Below are 19,965 nucleotides of genomic sequence, written 5' to 3'. Positions count from 1 at the left end.
GCTTATTGAACAAGATGTAATAATCTAGAACAGAGAACATTTACATGTATCAGTTTCAATAAAGGCACAGTAAAACAAAAAAACAGCCTTTTTAATTAAAATTTTGATGTTTTTTGGTACATCAAAAAACTACAGAAACTTTATAACTGGATCTCAGGGAAAATAATAAAATACAAAAAAAAATGTTATGTTATTAGCGATGTACCAGTTACGATCTTTTTTTTTGACTGATTCTGATTTCTTTATAGCCATTTTTTTTGGTCCAATTTCTAGCACATTTCCAGGACTTTCTATTAACCAAAGTCACAATATGTCAAACGTGATTTGATCATTAATCATCCAAACTGGCATTAAATTTGTTGACAAATCAGCTACTTGTTTAAGTGACACGAATCAAGCTAAATTCTCTACTGAATGGAAGCGGCTATTTACCTCAGTGAGCCATATATAATTATGCTATAGGATTTTGGCCTAGACAGTTGTGAGTGCACTTGCTTGACCCATAGTGATGACAAAAACATTCAAAAACATCATCCAAAATAAAAATAAAAAACAGGCTGATTGCTGATTTAGTTTTGGAGCCAAAATCTGCCAGTTCCAACCTTGACTGATTCCAGATGTGCATCCCCAATTATCTTCCCTTGGGTGGAGGAGGTTCTTGGCTGAATACTCGTAGAATTGACAATACAAATAGCCCTCATGTTCAGTGTGAGACTGTTTCCTGGCTGCTATTTTATTAAAATCTCCAGTGGAGAAATGTATGTGAATGGCATTCAGAGATTTCAGAATTCAGAGGCCAGTCTTTTCTAAGCTGTTCAAAACACTTCAAGTGCTGTGTGTTTTTTGGTTCTTTGTCTTTGGCGCTTTAAGGAGCCGAGCAGCTCTGTCCTCGAGACCTCTTATCTCTGTCTTTTTCTCTCTGTTCACTCTGCCCTTCTCCTCCTGTCCCCTCCCCTCAGCAGCTCTGCTGCTGCTGCCTCCATGGCTGACCTTGACAAGAACATGTATTATTATTGTAATAAATACTGCTCCTATGGAATGACTTGAGGTGACAGATGGACAGAGATGAGGCAGGAAGGAGATGACAGGAGATGAAGGAAAAGGTAGACAGTTGGAGATTTAATTGTTAGAGGAGCAGAGTATGAATGATTCTGACAGTTGCCATAGTACATGGCTGTTTTGCTGTTGTGTATATGGCTGGAAGTCTTCAGAGAGATTTGTTCTCCTTTATGTACTCTTCTAAAGGAACATGGCAGCTATATTTTTCCAAGCTTTAGATTTATTTTCCCCCGGTGGGATTTTATGCGTGGAAATCCTAGACTATGTATGAGAATATAGATTTATCAGTATGTTTGCTAACAAAGAAAGCTTCTGTCAGTGGCTGAGCCTTCAGTCTCAAGTTTCTTCAGTACGAAGACTGTTGAGTAAAGTGACCCTTTCATGTTGTCATGTAATATTTCATGGTAACCATAAATGAAGGTTCGTAATGGTCTCTGAGCTGGGAAAATGGCTTTCACTTCCACAGTGGTTGAAGCAGCTATGCTGGTTAGCCCCCTTTTTTATGATTGTGTAACAAAGCATGGGAATACTGTGATAAAGCAGTAATATGCCACTTACAATTGAAAGTCCATGCATAAAATTGCACGAGCGAAACTGAGCTGTCAGGAATTGTTAAACGAGTCTAAATGCTCTGCTGCAGTACTTGAGGATTCCAAAGCTTTTGCCAAATTGGATCAGTTTTATACTTTATTGGATTTCTCCTTGTCCAATAGCTTAATAGGCATAAACTGATTCCTTCATGACAGCATTCACACAAAGCCCTTGGAGCCCATTATGCTGGTTTCCCAGTTCAAAGAAAGAGATGAGGCCTCCATTGATGAAAGGAGGTACGTAGCTGTCTATAGGCAGTGGTATGATATGACCAGTCAATAAAAAGAAAGTGCTCCTGCTGTTAAGAGGCAGTCAGCCAGCCACAGGCTAGCCCACTAGGCCATATAGATCACTGTGGAAGACCCTACTTATTTACTGTGGCAGTCAGTTTGAACTGGAACAAAAATCAAGCGTTCAAAAGTGCACTTCATCTGAAGGCAGAAAAAGATGCTTTAGGTTATTTTGAGGTTTTTGGACAGGCAGTCCAGACACACTCCCACTGAAGTTCAGTTGCTTGTTATCACCAGTACATTTCGTGCAAAACCACAGTACAATCACAGAGCAGAGTGCACAAGAAATAGGTGCTGGTATCTTTAATGTGGATAGACTAACTTATTGGCATTGTTCACAACAGTGTATTTTTACATAACACAAAGTGCTGTGCGAAGGTCAAAAAAGTCATTTCATTTCTATAATCTCCAGTCAAACCACCACAAGTACAAGTTTTTTTTATTTTTCAGCATCAGCAAAAAGACTCACTTTCCTGTTATTTCAACTTTGATTCTTTTCAGTAGACTTGCTTTCAGTTTTCCAAAGAAATCTGCAGTGGCATTTTCCCACCTCTCTAAAGTTCAGTATGGGGCTGTATTTTCTGCTTCCTACAATCCAAATAATCAGTGATGTTGAGGTCTGGACCCTGGGATGGTCAGTCCACTGTTCTGAGACCACCAGCAGCTTCTTTGTTTGATTTACAGATTTTTAATTATTATTTTTTTTCCTCAGTAACAGCTTCTTGACAGCTACACATCCTTTCAGACTCAGTGTTGAGCTGTCTTCTCACAGTGGAAGGATGGACAGAAACAGCTGTGGATGTTTTGAGATCTGAATGAAGAGTGGAGCTTGATTTTCTCTTCTTTCTCTCAAAGAGGAAAGATTCAAGTTCTGTTTATCTGACTGTCTATTTTGGTGGTCTACAAGGTCTTGTGCAGATGTTACTAGTCCCATGTACACTTTTTTTTTTTTTTTAATAATTTTTTTAAAATTTGTTTTTTTGGTGTTTTGCTTTCAAATACAAATGAACTGTTCTGTCTAATCTCCCCAGAAATATCTCCTAAAAAAGAGTAAAACCTTCTACTCATTGTTCGACTTTTGCATATTAATGGTCTCTTTGCAGTACTGCATATTTAACGTCAGTTAAGCTGTGTGGACCGTATTTATTGTAGAGGTCTTTTCATAAATGCTCAGCTTACAATGCACAATGCTGCACAGTGCAGAAACACAAGTACAGTCTACAGTACACAGAGTTATCTATCTCTACATGTGGTAGACAGTATGTAGTGAACAGCATTGCGGCTATGTAAACTGGGGCCTGAATGATACAATCAACCCAACCACGAGTTTGTCTGTAGAAGTGAAAAATCTGACAAAGCATTACTTGGAAGTGCCTTGCTTTTATAGTTTAATGAGGCATGACATCTTTAATCACTCATGTCTGTGTATTGAAATGGCTTTGTGCTCTTATGCTGGGAGTCACCAGCTCTTATGTCAATTTTCATTTTTAGCTTCCTAAAGTATCTAAAATGACTATTTTACAGGCATCACTGCAGTTAATTCCCTCTCAGACTCTTTAGCCTTGAGGACTAAAGCCAAGGTCTCTTTTCCTGCGAGAAACACTGTCTTTATTGTTATCCTGTCTGTAGAGGGATTCAGCCCTCTGCTCGCTCTTGCGTAGAGTTCTGCTGACCCAGGGATCTCAGAGAACAGGAATGTCCTCCACTACCACTGCTTACTTCTCCCTCCCCTTCTTTCCCTGTTTTCATACATAAAGAGCAAAATCTATAGCGCTCTACTGAAGTCAACCACCAAGCTCCTTCCAGTAAGTAAGAGTCTGACTTTAAGCCTCCTGAACTTTTTTTTTTTTTTTTTTTTGCCCTTAATGCATCTCTAGCGTTAGTTATTTTTAAAACCCAGAGGTTTGCCACACTGTCTGCAGTGGAGTAATTTGCTGTGAAGGGTAACTTCAGGAGTTCATTAATATTGTTTGTTGCTGTCTCATCTGCTCTTTTAACTTCCTCTTTATTCTTTAACAGCTCATGTGCTGCTTCAGTGCTGTTGTCTTTGTTTGTGCAAAACCGCTGTGTGTGTGTGTGTGTGTGTGTGTGTGTGTGTGTGTGTGTGTGTGTGTGTGTGTGTGTGTGTGTAAATACCCGTACATTTCAGCACTGACAGCAAGTAACGTAGGTGATGACCACATTAAAGGAGGCCACTGAATTTCCGCTGAACTTTAATCCGCATTTAATAAAATCAGTTCATTTTTTCTGGCTCACTGCTGTCCAGTTAGTGCCTTAAACAAGTTCTTTCTCTTGTCTGTCTTGCATCACTGCTAGGTAGACATAATTGATGCAAAGCAAGATTAGATGATGCAACACTCGTGATTAAAACAGGAAAGGTGGAGTGTTATCAGTCTACCTGCATCTCTACATGGTTAAATGTGGGTTCTCAGATTTCATTTTGGGTTCTTAAACAAACTTTAGAAGTATGTTATAGATGTAATACTGTCAATACTGTTCATTTGGTCTGACCTTCATTAAATTTTATCTGACCGCATGTTGCCATATAAAAAAGTGTGATTAATGTATGTCAGGTGGACAGACTAGCTGGTTAGCTGTTCCTAGTTGTCAATACTTAGTAGTTTCCAGCTGCTGACAGGCACAACTTAAGCTCAAATAAACGAATGTTACTCGCTGCTGCGCTCTTAACATCTTATAGAAGCAGTCAGAGGTTAAAACGTTTGTGTTTTCAGAAGACACATGACATGCCTTAGTAAATGAAGCTCCTGCTTTCTTTTAGTGACGTGTTTTTGCCTGAGCTCAAGTAATAAAATGGCACTATATTGCACCATAGCCTTTGGAACATCAAGACTAAGAAACTGCTCTTCATCTTAACAAGCTGCATACATTTGTTGATGGACTCACCTGTGTGACAAATTAGTTGGCATCCTGAATATATGAGAGAGGCACCTCTCTCTGTATGATTACAGCTTTTCAATGGGAATTTGACAGACCATTTTCCAGAACATGGACAAACTCATGCAATGCTGTTTTAGAAACACTGAACAACCCTCAGTTCAGTCTGTTCACTGCAGTACATCATACATAGTTGCCAGACAGCAAGAGCACTTCATACTGAAGCTACAGCAAAACTAACTGCAAGAAAAACTTGGCAGGTGGAATATTGTGTTATGAAGATGTTTTTCAACAGAATGGATTGTCAGGTTGGCTATGTTTGATGGGAAGTTGAGTGATGCACAGTGCAGTGAAGTCCTTGATAAAACCTGCGTCCCTCTGTGAGAACACTCAAGAGTAGAGAAGAGCTTTTCTTTCAACAGGAAAACAGGATCAAAAGCACACTGCCAGAACAAATAGACATGGTTGAGTGGGCCAGTCAGAGTCCAGCCCTTAATCCCCTTGAAAGCCTGTGGCAAGAGCTCTGTATAGCTGCCTGTTGCTGCTTTATGAAGACGAATGGGAAAGTAATACTTCAATGTGAAACATTTTAAGGAAGCCTTCTGGTTGTAGTCCTAGTCCAGACTAGGGAATACACCCTTAAAAATGAAGGTTCATAGCTTGGGTGTCTGGTTCATGGAAAGGCCTTTAGTTAATATTGAACCTTCAGTGTGTGAAGGCTGTTTAAACTTTAATGGTGACAGTCATACATCTAATTTATAAACAAACACAGCACACTAACCCAAGCAGTAGTAAAGTGGAAAGCTAGAGTTGAAACTATTGACTGTACATATATGTTGCAACATGCAGCCACCGTTGCGTCACCACTTCAAATTGAAAATTTATACTATGCAGTCATGTTCAGTTCATGTCAAGCCTACAATCAATTTGGAAGTGAGACATATGTTCTCATGAAGCTTATTTTGTGTAGTCTGACTAACTATAAAAAATAAGCAGCTTATGGCAGTGAGATATATATATATATATATATATATATATATATATATATATATATATATATATATATATATATATATATATATATATATAATTTATTTATTTATTTTTAATATATACACACACGTAATGATATTGTTTTTCCTGTAAAGCTGAGGCTGTAAACTGTGGTAAAAGAAATATTAGTGTCGGTGCTTGTAGCCTCTCCTTACCTCTCTTTTTTAATTTGGCTCTCAGTTTAGCTCTGAGCCTCTGTTGATTTGCGGAAGGCCAGCTGTTAGTTGGTTGCTAGCAACAGAGTGCAGGTGTTGCTGAGGTTACCACTCCTTACTTCCTCTCCTAGGCTTTCTTTCTTGCTTTCCCTTGTTTACACTCTCTCACTCTCTCGCTCTCTCTCTCTCTCTCTCTCTCTCTCTCTCTCTCTCTCTCTCTCTCTCTCTCGCTCGCTCGCTCGCTCGCTCGCTCTCACTCTCTCGCTCTCGCTCTCGCTCTCGCTCTCGCTCTCGCTCGCTCTCGCTCTCACTCGCTCTCGCTCTCGCTCTCTCACTCTCTCTCTCTCTCTCTCTCTCTCACTCTCTCACTCTCTCTCTCTCTCTCTCTCTCTCTCGCTCTCTCGCTCTCACTCTCTCGCTCTCGCTCTCTCTCTCTCTCTGATCTATGATGCATAATCTCTCCAGCACTGTGAGAAGTGGATAGTTAATATCTCAGCAGTGGAGGGAGGCACATCCACTGTTGTTTTGTCACTTGGAAACGGGGAGGTCTCTTCAGGTAAAGGTTGAGTTATATGTAGAGTTTGTGGAAATTGCTGCTAGGCCTTCTTGTTTTTAAGCTGGTTTAATATTTTTTTATCCACAAATTTGCCTCATTCGCCAATATTTCCCCACGTTTTTTCTTAAATTTACTTATAAGACAGATCATAAGAAAAGGTCTACGTGACATTCATGACATGTTCTTAAACTGCGGAATTATTCACACCTTTGTGATCTTGAGTGTGTGTAGATTCTGTTCTTACCCAAGAACAAACCCCCAATAAGAAAACACTGCTGAATGTCAGAGTCTTTATGAAAACTGTAAGTGGGATTTAAGAAGGAATCTCTTCTTAAGGACGGTTGGTGAATGAGGCTCATTGTTTCTTTGTCATGTTAGGCTGTGTGGCGCGCTCTTGACTTCGCAGCAGGTGATTGGTTCACCAAGGCCGTTGCTAAGGGCTGAAAGCTTGGGCCACACCCAGCACTCCTCCCTGTATCCTACAGTGCCTTGTGCTCACCCTCCCACCTTTTCTATCTGCAGTAGGACAGTGTAAAAAGGAAACACACAGGCTGCCAAAGACTGACCGGCATTGAAAGGATCATGAACTCAGTTTAATTTATCTGGAAACCACCTAATCAATAATGAGCACTGAATCAGTCTCTAATATAAAGTCACTGATTGTAGTTTGATCCGAATTGAACTTGTTTACTGCCCCCCTCCCCCTTTATTGTGCTAAACCAGCTCTTTGCACCATGTACGTTATGCTATGTGTGCTGCTCTGTTGTCATATACTCACTCTGCATGTTAGCTGATGTGTGGTAATGAGGTTTTCTGTGATACATAAATTACCCAGACAGGCTCTTCCTGCCCACCGCTTTCTGTTCACCTGTTTGCTTGTCTGGCTCTCGTCTGCTGCTGCAGGCTCCCACGCTTTCACAGCCAGAGAATGCGCTCCATAATGACTAAAAGCTGGAAATGAGTGAGCCATATAGAAAGGCTAGTGCCACTCTTCATCTTGACAAGACCATAACAAGAAATCCGCAGGGAATCCGGCGCTCGCAAGAAGTCGGCTGGAAAATTTCTCCTTTCTTGAGATGCCGTGTTTATCTTGAAAGCAGTTCTTTTTGAGCGCGAAAGGTGAGACAACTCTCTCAAAGACGCTATCAGTTTGCATCTGAAATGACTGGTTCTCACTACATGTTAATGCAGCTTTGTTCCTTTTGAAGGAAAAATCCATGGAAGGCTTATGGAATACGTCACTGGATTGGGCTGTGTTTAAAGGAAGTGCTGCTGTTAGCTGTTGGTTGAGAATGTGTCCTGCACGTTTCATGAAATAAAGGACTCTCTTGAGTGTAGGTTGGAGGAGGAAGGTGGCAGCGAGGAGGCCTGGTCTTATTTGCTCCATGACAGTATAAATCTGGTGGTTCTCTTTTGTTTTTGCCTTTTTTCATTGCTTTTCTTGCTTTTGAAGGCTTGTTTTTGTGCTGGTTTTCCATGAGTAAGAGGCCTTTGGCTTGATGACTTGATTTGGCTTGCTTGTTTCTCTTTTGCTTCCTTGCTATTTACTTCTGAGGTATTGCTTACAGCATTTGTGGGGGGGTTTCCAAAGCGTTTGGTTGCAGGAGACTTGTGGTTAACAATCATGTAGTGTGTGTGTGTGTGTGTGTGTGTGTGTGTGTGTGTGAGAGCACACGCATGTCGCTCAATAGCCTGGCATGAACTCCTCGCTGCTCGACCTGCCACCCCCAACTGTAAGGCTCAGGTTTTGGCATCTGTACACCTACCAATTTAGCACCTCAAATGTGGTCAGCAGAGCAGCTTCCAGAGGCCAAGCAAACTCAAATTACAGAGAGCTTTTGGTTTCCATGAATCAGATTTTCAGTGGCTCCTGCTCTCTAATTATAGGTCAGGGCAGTTTGTTGCCCGATTTGTTTTATGACTCGGAGGTATTGCTGTACTCGGCGCACTCTGGTCTATGGCCAGCTAGGGCTCAACACAATTGAAATATCTGCTCGCAAATGTGACAAAGCAGCCTTTAACTGTCTCAGATAGCTAGACATTTGAGGAAATTGGCTACATTTGAGCTAAAGAGAAAATGGAGTATCCAGACCGGTTCAAGTTTACTTGTTTAATTTTGAAGTAGAGCTGCTAATGTACCAGGTTAAATAAGCTTATAACGAATAAGGAATGCACAGTGTTATCTAAATAATAATATACTTGCTTAAAAATGATCAACATCAGACAGATATTTAGATGTGACTGATATTTTAAACTGATATTAGATGGTCAAGGCAGGATATATATGTTTAGGCTATCCTGTGGTTAAATATCTGGGTTTTATTCTAATTCAGTACCCATTCGCATCTGCCCACATTTCCCATATCAGGGCATCCCTGTAACAAAACGCCTGCTTTTTGGGAACTACATACCTAAATCATCACATTAGTTGTGTCAAGTTAAATCAAGTACATTTTGCTTGGTTTCTAACACAGTGTGACATGGTTATCTATAAAAATGGACAAAAGTATGCCACCCATCTAAAAACAGCCATCTTGTAGCCTGGATTTTTTTCCCTGTTCTTTTGTCCCTTTTTAATCATCACCGTATGACATACATTCCTTTAAATTATACTTTGTGTTCATGTTTTGGACACAACCTTTTTATTGGGCTATTTTAACATCTGGGCTTAATTTAGACTCACTTAAATTATGTACATTACACTGAATTGTTGCACTCCCCCTCATTTTAGCATCACTGTGGAATCTGTTGGCCTTCTAAAGCAGTAGGCCCCTGTACCCAGGTTTCTTATTTGTTTGTGGAAAGTTGGTGGGGGAGGCGTTGCTTTTGCAGTTGACACCTTTTTGATACTCACCTTTTATCAGAGGGGAAAAAGCAGTCTGTTTTGGCTAGCAGTGCGAACATGTTTTCGTTTAATGGCCAGAGATGTGGTTTTTCTCCTTCTCTGTTTGTTTTCCAGCAGTCAATTGACTTTCAGGCACTGTTTTTTCATGCGCTGGAATGTTGGACCAAAAGCAAAGCAACGTTTAGCCCTCTTCATCATCACAATCAGCCTCTATAACATTATAATTTTTTTTTTAATTCAGGATATGAGTCTGACAGGAGGACGTGTAAAATTGTCCAAACTCCACTTTCTGCTTGGGTTTTTCTTGCCATTTAAAATCTTAATGGCCTATTGTTTACACAGCTCAGATTAATGGTGTTAACCTGCAGTGCTGTTTGGAGTGGAGTCTATCTAAACATAGCGTGACATTGCTTAAACTGTGTCAACACCATCAGAGTTAAATAGAAAGTGTGTGCTTGATTAATAGAGATCCACTTTACTCTTGTGTATGTGCTGTTAGAAAATAATCTCAGAAATCTTCAAGATTTTTCAGTGTAGCAGCCAGTAGTTTCTAATAGTCATTACACTTTTTTTTTTTTTTTGGCCACATAAAGTCTGATATGCAGTTCTAACATCAACATCACAAGTTAACTCTACTGTGAAATAGTTGAACTGGTTAATATATCTGTTTTTTGTTTTATATATAGATTCAAAGCTGACACACCCATCAGTTTATAGCAGCTGCAGCTTTAGTTCAAAACAGCCTGATAATTTATGGGTATTAGCAACAACAATATTTTGGTGACCTCCCAAACCCAGCCGCATTACTGAGGACACCATTCGACTATTTAGGCCCCCATTCTTCAGCTTTTATTTCTGGCTTTATTTCTTTTGTTTCGCAGTAGTGGAGCTTGTGGTCTTGCTGTTGTAAAGTTTGGACACTTGTTGAACAGATTTTTTTCCACTGTTGAGAGTTGTGTAGCAGTTAAGAGAAACATGTGACCTGACCTGAACTCTTCTCACTGACCAGGGGTCAGGCTCAAACTCCCGAGTGGGGTCAAATGACCCTTTTTCAAAAGCTTCTGCCCTTCAGCATTGGGCAACGGAAAGGTGAGATCATGCAGCCATGCGTGTCTGGAATAGTCCTGAACTTGAAATGATTTTTCCACCACAGAGAAGAGGGTGGGGGATCTGCAGGAATGTTCTCAATGGAGTCAAAGCTGGAACACCCACCTCTCAGCCAAAGCTTCATTTTCCCATACCATAGGGGAAGGACTCCTTTTGTGTTATACCCCAAACTCATGCAATTTTCCCAAGGCAATCTCCTGCCCTTCCATGTTTTAAAAGGTTTTTAGGTTTTTTAAAAGGTTTTTCGCTTTCCGTTGCTGAAACACTATCCTGTGGGGTACCAATTCTCCATACCCCGCAGAGCAGGGAGTGGTAGTTTTATGTTTTCCAGACTTGAGGAGGAATGGCAGAATCCCAGTGACGGAGCCTCACAACTGTTGACCAGAGATATTTATGGCTGTCACTATCAATTATACTAATAATTGAGGAATCTCACCATTATTTTGTCAAGTTTTCCCAGTAATCTGTTTTTAATAGGACCATACAGTAAATAAAAATGAAACTCAACCCAACGTTAACAGACCATGCATAGCTTTTCAAAGAGTCAGAATGCTTTACTGGAAAATGACAAATGAGGAAGACTTGAAAAAAATACTAATAAAAGCACTATATTGCATAAAATATGTATGAGTGTTTTTATGTTATGCTCTTCCTTACTGTAAGAGAAATCAGTAGGAGTTTCCAGTGGGAATGATCACCATGCAAGTTGTCAGCAGTTCATGGAGAACATCAATTTTAATCCATGGTGAGTTTTTGTGACTGCCCTAGAGGGTTTATGAGGTAACACTCTGAGGAAGTAGCTGGTTGTTTCACAAGCATCCTTTCAAGTGTTGACCTTGCTTGGGTTGTCTGTTGACTCATGACTATTGTATGTGTACCTCTACCAACAGACAGTCAAATAAGGTTAATAGTGTTTGCCCAGAAAAGTATTTAGGCTGGGTGTGGTATGTCTTTCTGTGAGTATATTTACCCAAGAGAGGTGCTAAGTGCCTCAGTGTTGTCACTTGTAGTGGTGGATGACTAGTGTGTTGTAGATACACATGTTCATCTTAATTTCAGTACAGTTATTTCCTTTGGGGCTTTTTTACATTAGGCATTGTCAGGAGCAACTTTACAAGCAGGCATTGTACATACTTCTTGATATCACGTGTTGGTGGGTGGTGGTCTGTGTCCTTGGCCTTAGACAACATTAGTGAAAGTCAAGAAATCTACAGACTCATGTTAAGAGTAGCTATTTGGTTGAAGGTTCCTCAGAAAACATTGAAGCTGGTCAGCATGTCCCTAACCCCCCCTCACACACACGCGCACCTCCCCAAACCACAAAATGTCAGATTTGATTGGCAGGTTAAAAATTTCAGCCTTTTTATTAGACCACTGAATGTTCTCCCATTCTAACCAAGACTTCTTGCACTAGTTAAACCTCTGTGGTGGAGAATTGTGTGCAAATTAAATAATATACCACCCATTACTCATACTGTCAGCCTGCTGTGTGTTCTACATCCCAATGCTCAAGTCAAACAAAGGCAAACACTGCTGGATTATACAAACATTAGAAATAATTTGATATTTTCTTGATTGAGTTTGTGACCCTTCAGCAAGGATGGAAAAATTCCAGTCTGTTGGCTACTGGTAAGACTTGTCGTCAATCCAGATTATAAGGCGCCTTTTGGCTTTGAATGTCAGCTGTTTGAAAATCTCAATTGTGTGTTAACCACAAAGCAGGGCTTAGAGATCCAGGGTGTGGACGAAGTGCAAGGCCAGTGTACGCAAACTTGGCAAACCTGAGACAGCTTGAAGAAAAACTAGCTCCGAACCACTAATGGTGTGTTTGAAACCACAAAGGAGAAGCTGAGCCAGGAAGCCGACTTTGTTTATGTTGAGCGCCGCTGTCGCTCCCATTACGGTTCTGTATTAATTTAGCTCTTGTTTCCAGTGCCTGTTCTCCAGCTGTTCCTCCACATACTGCCTTTGGCTGTGCATCTGTAAACGTACAGTGAATTTGGGTTTTGGTGGTATGTCTCTTTCAGAGCTCGCTTATGGTTAGCATTTGGTGGTCTTTTCGTACAATTGTAAGCATTGGTTTTTGGTTTGGAACAATCTAGCCTTTGGTCTGCAGGCACCGAGCTTTTGATTGTAGGAGGTCTGCGCTGTTACTGTTCGTAGGTCCACTTTGTTTTTACTGGCGGTTTAATGTAGCATATCACACAACTGCCAAATGTGCTCAGCAGCTCCGCTCAGTTTTTATGCATTTATTTCACAAGCCTTGCCTGCAGCCAAGTATTTCACATGACCTTTCCGCTGCCCTCCTATACTGAAACAGCTTGTGATGGTACCTGTGCAAATACTACTTGAAAGAAGTACAGCAAGGGGCAGGTGTTTGAATGTAGCAGTGCCAGACTAATCTTCCCTGTAATCCTGTCTGACACTCCATCATTTCTGCTCATTTATTTTATGTAACATTTAAAATATCAAAGATTATGGCTGATAACTTTGCAAGAATAACATTGCAGAGATAAAGAAACTGTTTAGTCACTGTAGTACTTTGGAGTTGAAGAGCAATATGATCCTATTCCTAAATAAAAGTCAACCTAAAATCAAAATGAACCTTTTTTTTAGCATGTTAGTTCAGATCCATGGTCATATTAAACATGATTAAGCATTATTTCATATTAAGCATGATTCATCTCATCATTTAAAAGACGGAGTTCTTGTTTTCCCATAATCATCCATCGAAATGTAAGGACTTTTGCCTGCTTCGCAAAGGTCTTGATCAGAGACTGTCAGAAGACGATCCATGCCAAATCAGAGTTGAGTCAAGTCTGGAGTCTCTGGGGTTCGAGTCTTAAGTTGGTAACCTTGAGTCTCAAACAACTACATGCTACATGCAGTAAATATGATGTCCTTCAGACTCAAACCAGGCACAGCTCCAAGCTGGGGTAGAATAGCAGTGCAGTAATGACTGCATGACAGAAAATGACGGGCAAAGTCACCCAAAGGTTGAAAATGAAATGTTTTATTGTCACATTAAGGATGGGGCACCTAACCTAATGTCATAAATGTTATATATATATATATATATATATATATATATATATATATATATATATATATGTGTGTGTGTGTGTGTGTGTGTGTTTCTTTTGTTACTCTGGACTGAAATATTGTAAGTCTAGTCACTTAAGGGTGAGTCGGTCACCATGCGATTTGAGTCTGAGTTGCTGACTTGAGTCCCCTTATCTGATTTTGATTGCAACAATCGTGCACTAGCAAGCAGGGGGAAATAATATTAACTGATAATATGATGTACCTCCTCCCGTCCTGCCATCAAGTGAAACACTAGTCTAGTGCCCCTGCCTAATACTGCACTTTCACACAGAAATACATTACAGTATGAATTGAGAATGCATTGTGACTTCTGATTCATGTTGAGTCACTTCATTCTTATAAAGTCCCTGGTTGTAAATGTAAGGTAACTTTTAATAGAGGTGCCAAAATAAATCAAGGATTGTTTGCCACCATTTGACACTTTTGGCTTTTTGTCCCTTTGTGAATGATGTACTTCATTATAAAATGTGTTGCTGTCAGTGAAGTATTATGCTATTTTATGTCAAGTGTGATTGAGTATGATTATTTGCCAGATTGAGAAACAGAATGTATTCCCATATTTATTGACTAGGAGGTAAAATGTGGCTAGTGAACAGCTAATAGCGTGCCAGTGTGGCTAAAAAGCTTAGCTTGGAATGTAGAGCTTTGAGCTTTGGGGGACTAGCTGAAGGATCACTGGTAACACTTCCCACCCATCCACCACACTGTGGTCACGAAAGCTGCTGAAGAATGAGAGCTGCCTGCTGTTGTTCAACAAGATTAACATTCTACAGCTCCATTCTACAGCTCCAGTGAAACCCTCATGCTTTTAAGTGAGAGAGAGCCCTGCAGGGATTGGTGGTGAGATGCACAGAGAGGGTGTGTCCCAGAGAACTGAAATTGGAGTGTGTGACTACACAGCTCTCTCTAAGAGTGTTTTTGTGAATGTAGTTAGACGGGGAACATGCTGGTGTTCTTTAAAAAAAAAAAAAAAAAGATCAAGAGGGTAGAATCTGTTTGGGGAATTTGAGAGATTAGGATGGAAGAATTTGGTAATAGAATTTAGGGCTGTCAACAGTTATTTTGCCCAGAACTTTGTGTTGTTCACTCAGTTCCCTTGTATCACATCAGCAGGGTCTTGATGGCCCGTTGCTTCAGCCAAGTCATAAAGGCTGAAAGTTGCTGCTTCTGAGGCCATGAATGACAGTTATATTTACTGAACTCTAGAGTCTGATACTCAGAGATGTAAGATTAAGTGAACATGATGCCTGCATGAGATGAATGACTTGAGAAATTTGGATATGAAACATTCAGCATCAGAGAGGCTGCCTAGGTGCTTACATGTACAGACCACAGGGTTATCTGTGTATTATTCAGTTCTGGATTTAACCATTTTGCTCAATAAAAGTATTTTATTTTCCTACAATTGTTAAATATGATTCTTATTACTAATTATATAACAGTAAATACTAAATAAATACAGTAAACAAATAATAATAGGTTTTCTGAAGACAACTTATTTATATAATCTAACAAGTAAATGCCAATGTTTTAGAATTAGAATCATTTGTCACTGTGTTTGCACACTCTGAAATTAGACCTCTGCGTTTAACCGTACAGTGAAACACCCACATACATGCATGTTAGTGAACACACACACTAGGGGGCTATGAGCACACTTGCCCAGAGCAGTGGGAAGTCCTATTCATGGCACCCGGGGAGCAATTGGGGGTTAGGCGCCTTACTCAAGGGCACTTCAGTCATGGACTGTCAGCCGAGGGGACTGCCCCCAGTTTGTGTATGGCCGAACAATTTTACATAAATAAAACATTTTTAATATGTAATTGTATAAACATAAGGACTTTATAGGTTAGTTAGGTTAGAGTTAGTATCGGTTTCGGTACTTTGTATCGTCCAATACTGAAGGATTGGGTAACTATCAGAAAGAAAAAGGTGGTATCTGCATCCCTAAGAAATTATACCATGTAGGTTGTTTAATGTCAGCATTTAGCTTCTGTTTTTTTGTGTATAGGCCACTTCTCCTCCTGCAAGTGCAGGCATCTGTTCAGGCACCATGGGTTCAATAATATCCTTAACGGTAAGAGCCTCATGAGGTGTTCTCAGCAATCCTCCGTCTGTTGAGTGTGCCAGCTGCCTCATCAATTACAGACCTCTTCTCTCATCTCAATACAGCTGGGAGCTTGTTGCTTCTGGTGGAAAAAAACAGCCAGTCACCAAACCAAAGAGCTGGTGCTCTCCTTTCTGCATGCCTCATTAATAGCACCCCTCCCTGCCTTCTCTTACAGAAATGTGCTCAGTGCATCTGATGAGCAATCAAGCGTCAAATTGCTGCAGTATCTGCTGTTCTGCCGTCCTTTCTGTGACCAGCATGCTTCGTCACTTCATTATAATCTCACTACGAGGTGTCATTGATGAACTACATGTACTGTCATCTCTCCACACATTTTTTATTCTGTAGCTTAACCAGAAGTCATTTGAATACCTAGACAGCCGTTTTGAAGGAAGTAGCCTGCTGAATACAGTGAAAGCAGAAGTGCTATATCTGACACTTCCTGACCCAACCTTGACGCTTGTCTTCCACATATCTGTTTTCTTGTCTAGGCGTTCGTGCTGACAAGTATTTGATGTTCTTTGTTTGCACCCTTTTAGGATGCAGTAGATCAGCCTCTGTACTGGCTTCTCTAATCTTTACCTGGATTCTATTTGCATTTTAAATTAAAATTTGGCTGATCTGCTTATTTATAAAATTCCAATGTATGAATAACCTGGCACAATACAACTTTTTCTTTCCTGACACTGATATTGAAACGTTTTGTTTTTTTTTTCTTAAACTATTAAAGCTTTGAAATAAGCTATTTTTAAATAGAGCACTTCAATTCAGATGATCATATAAAAGTAAGCTATCATGCTGAAACTTCTCGATCGCTCTAGTGCCCCAAAGGAAGAAATGCATAGTGAAGAACATGATGGTGTGTTTTTTACTATTTCAGGGTAGATTTGTTACGGGATAGAATTTGCCCCATTATTCTTTTTTCTCTTTTTTTTTTTTTTCTCTCTCTGATATCTGATCCAGCGTCTTCTGCTGATATCAACCTGATGCTGGCACCCATTGATAAAGATATGCTGCTTCTACTGATTATTTTGACAGCTAATTGAGTAATCAGATTTTTAAAATAAGCATTAGAAAATGACTTAACTGAACAATAGCAAGTCGTTCACAAGCTTTAGGAAGTTTCTAAATTCTTTATTGTGAAAAGATATAAGAAGGATATAAGAAGTTTCATTTCAACATAACATGAATGCTTTTGGGTGCTAATCACTGCCAATGTAATCTTTTTTTTTCACTCTCTCTTTCAAGTAATTGTTTAGCAGTTTATGGCTTTTTGTTCAGTTTTACAAGATGCAAATCTGTCTAAACAAAATATAAGCAGTGCAGCTTTAAAGACTGCATAACAGTGCTATTTCAAATGCAACTTGTTTGTTTCTGATTCTTTACACTAAACAGCAAACGGTCAGTCTGCCCAAAACATATAATTTGTTACCAGAAGGGCATGATGAATGGTTGGCTGATATGATTCAGCAGGTAATTAAAGAGGAAACGTTGGTTTTACCCTAATATTATGTTCCTGATTACTCTAATGGTGAGTTTTGGGCAGGATGTCTGACAGAGACTAAACACTTAAGATACATTTCAGATGTGCTGCAGGAAAGCCTTCACTGCAGGTTTAGGCTGTTGTTTGCATTAGCGTTTTCTGAGGAGGAGTCTGAAACATAAGACAGATGCTGTCAAGTCCAGGCTTGAGAGAGACCGTCTGCGGTCTCAAATTCAGAGCTTCCTCTAGGATGACCCTGTTCCCTACTGCAGTGCATCTGCTCCTGCAGCGCTAGATGATAAGGGCTTATTCAGTAAATATCATGCACGTTGTCATAATAATGCCGTGTTAAAGCAGAAATGGAGCTCCACCAACCTATGGAAGAAATAAAAAAACTTGTATCAGCGTGGGTAGAGCAGGCTGGAGCCAGTGTTCACGCTCAGGTTTTCAGATTATTTCAACCTTTTATTTGAATGCAAATAAGCAGCCAAAGGCTTCGTTCTGACAGAGGAATCTTCTATAGCTGCCCTTGAAATCCCAGGAGCAGGACCTAAGACTATACTGGATATATATTTCTAGCTGTTATCTGTGATGCCTGTTACAGGGATATTACTCTGCAGATGGTACAGGTGACCTCTTCACCTTTTATAGCAGGCTCCCTGAAAATTAAATTATCATGTAGAAAATATGATCTCCTCCCCCCCAAGGCTAGCACAGATTTCCTTTCCAGTGTGAAATATGAACGTGCGTGTGTGTGTTTCTCACAGCTCTGTATTTGATTGAGGCTAAGGAGATCTCTCAGTCAAAGCCTAATGTAAGCAGAGTCATTAAAACCTCTAATTAGATTATCAAATTGACTCCCCAATGCAGAATAAGTACCAACATTGGTGAAATCCAAACAAAAAGGGGGATGGGAAACAGCTGTAGAAGCTTTTTTTAACCTTGGTAGCTTATGTTGTAATCATGCTGTACGCTTAAGCATTGTCTGCCATGAATAATAATTGCAGAGTGCTAACGATGCCATCAGGGCTGAATAAATCTAAGGTAGTGCACAAGGCCGTATGTGTTTGACTTTGAAATGTCACCCTTAGCAGTTGCATAATTGCTAGTGAATAGGGAAGCCTGCTGATGGAGCCTAATTTTGCTTCAGTGTTGCTTAATATTGCATATTTAACTGGTTTTAATTTCATACCTGGTGCCCTTCAGTGTTCTCTATAAGAGAAAGTGAGCGTACAAGTATTGCAATAGTCTGATCATTGGAGCATCAGTTATAGCAGTAATTGGTGTGCGTTTATATTTTTCTGTGGCTGATGGATGATAGATGGAAGTGCTCCACTGAAGAATTTCAGCAGTAGTCTAGATTTGCCCTCGAACACAATTTTTTCTTTTTGAAAAAGGCTGCATAGTTTCCTCATTAGTTCTCTGTGGTCTGACCCTTGCCTTCTCTGCATCTTTCTTCTTGCAGATGGATTCACCAATCTCCACACCAGCTCCTCCACCTCTTCACCTACTCGCTCCGGTCGGCAGCAGCGATATCTCTTCTCCCTGTGAGCAGATCATGGTTCGCACACGCTCAGTGGCGGTCAACACGTCAGATGTGGCTCTAGCCACAGAGCCTGAATGTCTAGGCCCCTGTGAGCCTGGCACCAGCGTCAACCTAGAGGGCATTGTATGGCAAGAAACTGAGGACGGTAAGAACATAAGAAGTTTGGTGCTGGTTTGTGCTGTCCTTTTTACCAGTGATGGTTGGTGTGTTTAGTTGGCCCAGAAGCATCTCTGAAGTGTAGTCATGTTAGATTAGGGGACTCACTAATATATCAGATAAAATCACTCAATGTACCAGTTTAAGCCCTTTAAAGGCAACAGTGGAAAGCCAGCCTGTAAATTAAATGATGATTTAAATCTTATTCGAGAGAACCACATTCAGAAAGTGCTGTTTTGTACCAACAGCATGCAGCATTGTTTTGTCTAAGACATTGTGTTTCTGTTGTTGGAGTTTAAAGGGTTTACCGGTATGAAACTGGAATTTAATGGGTTACTTGTCATGTTGTTGAGCACAGCGTTGTGTACTTTCACCTTTATAGTTTTCATTTTCTTCGTTCATCAGGGTTCTCTCACTGCAGTTCAGCAGGCATTACTTAAATGCATTATACAGCCATTGGCAATCTGTGGTGTCACCCAATCCTGACTACTAGCCACTGATCAGTGGACTAATATACAACTAAGCTAGCATTAGTGTAACTCCTACTTGAAGTGTTGAAAAAATTGTAAAAACACATAAAATAGCCCCCTTTTTACCCATTTAGCCACAAAAAGGGCAAATCTGAGATAAAGTATCTAGATATTATTAACTGTAGCTTTTAACTTGTTGTCCTCATCTGACAAGTCATCTCTGTTTTTTGAGTAATCGGTTCTGTCCATTGAAATGATTTTTCGATCAAGGTCTTTTTATTAAAGATTTCACAATATACAAAAGACAAACAGTCCCATACCCACAACCCACCCACCCATCCCACCTACTCTCCAGGCCTACACAAAGCTGTGTAAATTTCAACATTATATAAAAACTGAGGTACCTCTTTGATGCACTGAGATGAGGGAAGAGGGTCCTTCCACCTTAGCAGTAATAATCGCTTGGCCAGCAAAGTGCGAAAGGCCAATATGTTGTATTTATAATTATTTAGTTGGGTATCTAGCAAGTAATGCAATATAAGAA

General features: G+C 40.1%; 1 protein-coding gene across 1 annotated transcript in view; it reads left to right on the top strand.

The window, feature by feature from the left end:
- znf609a (zinc finger protein 609a) overlaps positions 1 to 19,965 on the top strand; it is a 108,365-nt gene that overhangs the window by 69,382 nt on the left and 19,018 nt on the right. The window contains exon 3 of the mRNA XM_017725267.2: positions 18,715 to 18,940. Within this exon, the coding sequence (XP_017580756.1) occupies positions 18,715 to 18,940 (226 nt within the window). The remainder of the gene's footprint in view (positions 1 to 18,714; positions 18,941 to 19,965) is intronic.

This window comes from Pygocentrus nattereri, chromosome 11 (assembly GCF_015220715.1).
Source record: "Pygocentrus nattereri isolate fPygNat1 chromosome 11, fPygNat1.pri, whole genome shotgun sequence".
Taxonomy (NCBI): domain Eukaryota; kingdom Metazoa; phylum Chordata; class Actinopteri; order Characiformes; family Serrasalmidae; genus Pygocentrus; species Pygocentrus nattereri.
Note: the sequence above shows the minus strand (reverse complement) of the source record. Positions and strands in the feature narration are given on the sequence as shown.